At 41.0% G+C, this 7,369-nt stretch overlaps 1 protein-coding gene across 1 annotated transcript in view; it reads left to right on the top strand.

The window, feature by feature from the left end:
• The first annotated feature begins 4,552 nt into the window (after nt 1-4,552).
• Nucleotides 4,553-7,369, top strand: part of LOC120056262 (receptor-interacting serine/threonine-protein kinase 2-like) — a 28,981-nt gene continuing 26,164 nt past the window's right edge. Inside the window, exons 1-2 of the mRNA XM_039004511.1 lie at nt 4,553-4,749; nt 5,141-5,294. Coding sequence (XP_038860439.1) covers nt 4,553-4,749; nt 5,141-5,294 — 351 coding nt within the window. The remainder of the gene's footprint in view (nt 4,750-5,140; nt 5,295-7,369) is intronic.

The raw sequence follows: 7,369 nt of genomic DNA, 5'->3' as shown, positions 1-7,369 counted from the left end.
GCAATAAACAAACAAACTGTCGGTGTGAATAGCCAATCCACTATAAACGTGGGACCTTGAACATGTGAAGAGAAATGTTTTCTTTAGCTTTCGCCCAACATCTTTCCTCCCTGCCCTGGCCTCTCTCTCTATAACGTGTAAAATCAAACACAAATCTGACCCAATTAGGACTCTGCTCTCAAGCAATGTATAGGGCCGGGAAGCCATAGGAGAAGAACATAATATATGTCCAGGACATTGAGTATCCTTTTGAGTCGAAACGGCAGAAAAGGAGGCCAACTGCGTACGCGTTAAAATGAAAAAGACACCTCGAGGAGTTCGGAAATCGATGTTTATAACACAGTCAAATCTGTGTACTTTTTATTGCAAATGCACATCTTGCGAGTGATTCTTCTTGGGAAAGTATTTGTACTTTGTGTTTATTTATGTACAAGTACTTCACTCAGCAAACCTTTAAAATCCTTAAGAGTGTATTTGACACACAGTAATATAATAAAACATCCCCATCAAAATCTGTCAATTTAAGCTAGAGAAAGATCTGGTTTTGGCATGGGCTGCGTCTCAATCCACCGCATCCGCCTAAATCGACTTTCCGCATCTGTGGTGGAAGGTGGTCGAGCTACAGTGTTTGTCAGATCATGAGACATCCCAAAAATTGGTCTTCTCACTCTATGGAAAGGGGAGACTCACAAACACAATGGTGTTCTCCGTTTTGCTCTATGACCCCAACAAGTGTCACGGGACTCATCGGAAGGTAACCCATAGAAACAAAGGGAAGTATGGAGGTAGTTTTGTGCCAACAAAAATAAGGGGTTAAATACAAATCAGGGGTTAAATACAAATATTTCCTGAGCATTCTTATATCTCCTAGACATAGAACAGACACTTGAAAAGCTTATTCCTTGTGATACATTGTTTTACTTTTATGAATGTGTTATTCGATGCGTTTCTATGGCCTTTAGTAGTAAAGGCCAAATTCAATATTTTATAAAAATAATAGTTTAATATATTTTTTTATACCTAAAGGGGTCCTAAAATCCTAAATCAAATAGCTAAATGACCCATGGTATGTGTCACGTTCTGACCTTTATTTCCTTTGTTTTGTCTTTATTTAGTATGGTCAGGGCGTGAGTTGGGGTGGGCAGTCTATGTTTGTATTTCTATGTTTTCCTATTTCTGTGTTTGGCCTGATATGGTTCTCAATCAGAGGCAGGTGTTTAGTGTTGTCTCTGATTGGGAACCATATTTAGGTAGCCTGTTTTGTGTTGGGTTTTGTGGGTAGTTGTCTTCAGTCTTTGTGTGTCTGCACCAGATAGAACTGTTTCGGGTTTTCACTTTGTTGTTTTTGTATTTTGAGTTGTTCACTTCATTAAATAAGATGAACAATTACCACGCTGCGCATTGGTCCTCTGATCCTTCAAACTTCTCCTCCTCAGATGAGGAGGAAGACGACAGCCATTACAGTATGACCATCTTAAAACAATTCCATATGTTAGCTTAGTACCACCCCAACGACTTAGACTTTTAGAGGTTAATCAATCACACCCTTTCCCTTTTTCGCCTCTCTCGGAGTAGTGTTTCCTATTCTTAAGCCCATGCTGAGACTTCATGGGAAGCATATGGAGCTTTAGCTATTTGTTAGATGGAACGATAATGAAACAGAATAATAGGAAAATGGAAAGAATACTAGGCAATGTTTCTCCATTATAATGTACTTTACCTATTTTATGCAAGTGAATTAAATGTACAATTTTTATGACCTAAAAAAAGCCTGTGGATTTGGCCTTGAATATGGACTATTCAGCATATAAGTGAGGTGCCCAATATTCCGGGCTATTTTGGCCTAAAATGCAATCCCCTGCGCTCCCTAGTGGCGCAGCGGTCTAAGACACTGTATCTCAGTGCTAGTAGTCGATCCAGGGTCACTACAGACCCTGGATCGAGTCCAGGCTGTATAACAACCGGCCGTGATTGGCTCAGTGCCTTCTGGGGTTGGCCAGGGTACACCGTCATTGTAAAATAAGAATTTGTTCTTAACTGACTTGCCTAGTTAAATAAAGGTTAAAAAAATATATTTAAAAAGTGCACTTAGTTCACAGAACCACGGTTACAAGAGTAACCTATGATATTCACTATTAGCAGTTGTGACAAACAAATTTCCTATAAATTTGGTTCTAACTTTTGAATGCTTGGAGCTTTCATGACGCCATTCCATTCCTGAAAGCTAAGACTCTCAGGAACAAGAGCGTGTCTTTTGTTTCGTTGTACGACGCTCACAAGCTGTGCAGGACACAGTATACGCACTGTGACAAAACACATTTCTCAAGCAATGCAGCTCTTCTTTTCTACAAACACACACACACACACACACACACACACACACACACACACACTTATTACCAGATGATCCCAATAACTGTCTGATGCATTTTTTTTAATGGTTTAATCTTTTGTATAATCTTGGTTAACCAAGAACTAAAATCTCACATCATTTGGTCAAATGCGCAATTCAGTTCAGGGGGAAGTGTATTAGAAAAATAGATAATCCAATTTGCAAAGTCTCCATCCTCGTAAAAGGAAACTGTCATCCAAAGCCCCCTCCCCTTTCCAATATTTTCACCAGTGTTTATCATTCTTCGAAGCAGTTTAAGCACTGCCTTCGCCACAATCCTCATACATCCAAATAACTAGTGATGAAAACCCAGACCCGGAACTAAAACTTCTCATTATCTGGGGGGGCAGGTAGCCTAGTGGTTAGAGCATTGGGCCAGTAACCGAAAGGTTGCTAGATTGAATCCCAGAGCTGACAATGTACAAATCTGTCGTTCTGCCCCTCAGTAAGGCAGTTAACGCACTGTTCCTAGGCTGTCATTGTAAACAATAATGTTTTCTAAACTGACTTGCCTAGTTAAAAAATACAAAAATCTCACACATCCCAAAACATGCCGACAGATCTACCATCTACCAGTTATGTTTAGTCTGTCCACGAGAGATTATTATAAAGTGTAATATTGGGATGTAAACTCAAACACATTTCAATTCAATATCTAACATTGTACGCAACAGTTTAGCCTAGAGTTAACTGTCAGAAAGTGTGTTTACAGTACCACCTTGTGGTTAGGCAGGGGAAGTTACGTTATTTCCATTTGCCTACCGGTACCTTCTTGCTTCTGCACCCAGGCGTACGTAGGAGATGATGATCCTTTTGGCTAAAGAAAGAATTGAAGAACTAAAGTTTATTCCTTGATTTTTCGATTCATGTCACTTCAAGAGTTTGTGTTGTGTGTGTGTGTGACTCGATTAGAACACACGCGTTTTAAAAGATCGATCAAGTTTATTTGGATGGCTTTTTGCAGGGAGGTATGAACCTAAGTAAAGTACTACAGTACTTGGCTTTGTATAAAATATATTGATGTAAAACAGCTAGAGAAAGATAAATATTGCGGCATATTTCCACTTGATAATTATACCGCACGGCATTAGATAAGAACAGAACAAGTGTCGGGAAATCTAAAGGCCGCCTACCCATAGACAATGTAAACTCATGTCGGACTTCTTCTGCAGGGTCAAGAAGAACATGCCCCAATGCCGTGACCAATCATTTATATTTACACTAGAATACTTTTATGGGACGCTGTTTTGAAGACACCGTGCCTGCATCTTGGCACTCGTTTTTGCCAAATGTATTATATTACAGACACCTTAATGCATTCTTTTAAAATATATTATGTGAGCGTAAAAAAAAACATGTTCATAAATTTTTTGAGATGACTAATGTTACTGTCCCCACTACAACATTAACATATTTAAATACACGTAATTCTGTCCTTGAAACATGTAATTTAAATACTGTAGAATAACATTCATTCCCATGGAGGACTGCTAATACTGGGGAGTGACAATTATGGCCGACCCGTTGCTTCAAAGGCTCTCAATGGCCAATGCATAGTATCAGCAATGCATTATATATACAGTACATCGTTGGCCGTGACCGCGTCGTTATCTAGCTTGCAAGCAAGCATGATTCATGCCGCGTTTAGATGCTAGTCGGAACAAGGAAACTCGGAAATGTCCGACTTGTTGATTCGTTGAACGCCGGCACATGTATAACTACAACAAGTTAGCATGTCGGAAATGTCCGTTTCGACTAGCTCGTGAACTCGGCATTAGTCGCCGTTTTTTTTTTTTTTTTTTTGGTGTGGTGAGGTTGTTGGACCGTAACGTTACTCGCTAGAGAGTTTGACACATTGACAGAGGTGGACAACCTGTACATTTTCTATCAACAATTCAAGTCACACATTTTTTGACGTCTACATTCATGGACACTGGCAGTGCGAGCGCATTTCATCAAGCCTGCGAGTCAAACGTCATAAAGGGAGGTGGCTATTGCACCTACTCTGAATGGAGAATTTATCAATCGATGCTCTGCTCTGTCACTCCACCAAAAGGGGCTTTTCATTTCTTCGGGAAACAGGAACCCCCAATTCCCCTTTCTCTTTTAGGCAAAGGACAAGCCTTTTAAATAGTAACTTTTTCTAGGCTCACAATAATTATGGAGCAGCACCACATGGGCTGTGTGAACCTTTGTAGTCTCACGAGCACTCTACCGGTGATCCACTATCAAAAGCTGACGGACTTGCATTACCTGAGCAAAGGTGGGTTCGGAAGCGTGTTCAAGGCACTGCATTCCGATTGGCGGACCACCGTTTCCATCAAGTGCCTGAAATTGGATTCTCCTGTTGGCGAAAGGTATTTTTGTTCAAATCATTCTACCAGATTAAGTAGGACTATGCCATTAGTTTTTATCTGGCTAGAATCAGTCATTGCCTACTCAAATTAGATGTTGATTGATGTATCCAGAGGCCCCTGTGATTGCCTTATAGAATGCTGCTGCTGTCTAAATTTTGGACTGACAATGACGCTATGTCAACAATCAGTAACAGCAACAGAGTGGTAGAAACCTTGATTTCTTCTCATGCATGCCCCTATGAATGGGAGACAAAACATATTTATTTCACTATGTCACTCGAATGTACTTTCTCTATACACATGAGAAAGCAATAGGAATGTTAATCCAAGTGCCATCATGACACCATGACAGTAATGCCAAAAGGTTATCTAATCATGACTGTGTTTGCAGGGAGAGGAATTGCCTGCTGAAGGAGGCGGAAGTGCTCCACAAGGCCAGATTCAACTACATCATCCAGATCTTTGGCGTGTGCAATGAGCCTGAGTTCTTCTGCATCGTCACAGAGTACATGAGCAATGGCTCTCTGGATCAGCTGCTTCACAAGGTAGGCCTACATACACTTAGTAAGAACAGTGTATAAACAAGGGAGTCGGGACTGAGTCTCTTGCCATATCAGTCTATGGGGTGGAATTTGTTCTCAAACCGTTTCAAACAGTTCTAGTCTGAGTTCCACACTATCATTTTCAATGAAGAAGCAGCCACTGAAGCAGCCAGCAGCATACCACCCTGCATCCCACTGCTGGCTTGCTTCTGAAGCTAAGCAGGGTTGGTCCTGGTCCATCCCTGGATGGGAGGCCAGATGCTGCTGGAAGTGGTGTTAGAGGGCCAGTAGGAGGCACTCTTTTCTCAGGTCTAAAAAAAGATCCCAATGCCCCAGGGCAGTGATTGGGGACACTGCCCTTTGTAGTGTGCTGTCTTTTGGATGGGATGTTAAACGGGTGTCCTGACTCTCTGTGGTCACTAAAGATCCCATGGCACGTATCGTAAGAGTTAACCCCGGTGTCCTGGCTAAATTCCCAACCTGTCCCTCATACCATCATGGTCACCTAATCATCCCCAGCTTGAAATTGGCTCATTCATCCCCCTCCTCTCCCCTTTAACTATTCCCCAGGTTGTTGCTGTAAATGAGAATGTGTTCTCAGTCAACTTACCTGGTAAAATCCAAATTTTAAACTGACAATTCAGGCTTTGGTATCAGATTACTGCTATGCTCCTACTAGGACGGGAAATGCAAGTGCTGCAATGTTGGTACAATGCTATGTAAGCCATGTAAACACAAACCTCCGCAGCAGAGCTAAAGCTCCTCTGAGTTTGTGCATAGGCTGCTCTTTAGCCGTAATCAGGATATTTTTGACTAACCTTTTCTTGGCAATACTTTCTTCGTTCTCAATACAGAAGAAACCTGTCCATTATAAGAGGCTGTGGTACTCCAAAAACCTGTGATTATTGTATATTGTATATTGTGGCGACCCGTCATTCAGGGTAGGTGGGGCCATCTGTTTTGAGCCCCACATTTTTTGCAAACCCCCCCCAAAACAAATATATATATATATATATATATATATACTACCGTTCAAAAGTTTGGGGTCACTTAGAAATGTCCTTGTTTTTGAAAGAAAAGCAAATTTTTGGTCCTTTAAAATAACATCAAATTGATCAGAAATACAATGTAGATATTGTTAATTAATTTTGTAAATTATTATTGTAGCTTGAAACGGTATATTTTTTAAATGGAATATCTACATAGGCGTACAGAGGCCCATTATCAGCAACCATCACTCCTGTGTTCCAATAGCACGTTGTGTTAGCTAATCCAAGTTAATTATTTGAAAAGGCTAATTGATCATTAGAAAAGCCTTTTGCAATTATGTTAGCACAGCTGTAAACTGTTGTGCTGATTTTAAAGAAGCAATAAAACTGGCCTTCTTTAGACTAGTTGAGTATCTGGAACATCAGCATTTGTGGGTTTGATTACAGGCTCAAAATGGCCAGAAACAATTAACTTTCTTCTGAAACTCGTCAGTCTATTCTTGTTCTGAGAAATAAAGGCCATTCCATGCAAGAAATTGCCAAGAAACTGAAGATCTCGTACAACGCTGTGTACTACTCCCTTCACAGAACAGAGTAAATTGGATCTAACCAGAATAGAAAGAGGAGTGGGAGGCCCCGGTGCACAATATTGTATATTGTGGCGACCCGTCATTCAGGGTAGGTGGGGCCATCTGTTTTGAGCCCCACATTTTTTGCAAGAGGACAAGTACATTAGAGTGTCTAGTTTGAGAAACAGACACCTCACAAATCCTCAACTGGCAGCTTCATTAAATAGTACCCGCAAAACACCAGTCTCAAGGTCAACAATGAAGAGGCCACTCCGGGATGCTGGCCTTCGAGGTAGAGTTCTTCTGTCCAGGGTATGTGTTCTTTTGCCCATCTTATCTTTTCTTTTTATTGGCCAGTCTGAGATATGGCTTTTTCTTTGCAATTCTGCCTAGAAGGCCAGCATCCCGGAGTCGAGCTCTTCACTGTAGAATCAAAGCCAATGACGAATTTTCGAACCAATACATTCTGCTTCACTTTCTCTTCCTCTCCCTACTATTTCCACTCTACCTTCTGTGTAGA

This window comes from Salvelinus namaycush, chromosome 11, assembly GCF_016432855.1.
Source record: "Salvelinus namaycush isolate Seneca chromosome 11, SaNama_1.0, whole genome shotgun sequence".
In the NCBI taxonomy this organism is placed as follows: Eukaryota; Metazoa; Chordata; class Actinopteri; order Salmoniformes; family Salmonidae; genus Salvelinus; species Salvelinus namaycush.
The sequence above is the reverse complement of the archived record's forward strand: the minus strand, read 5'-3'. Positions and strand labels throughout refer to the sequence as shown.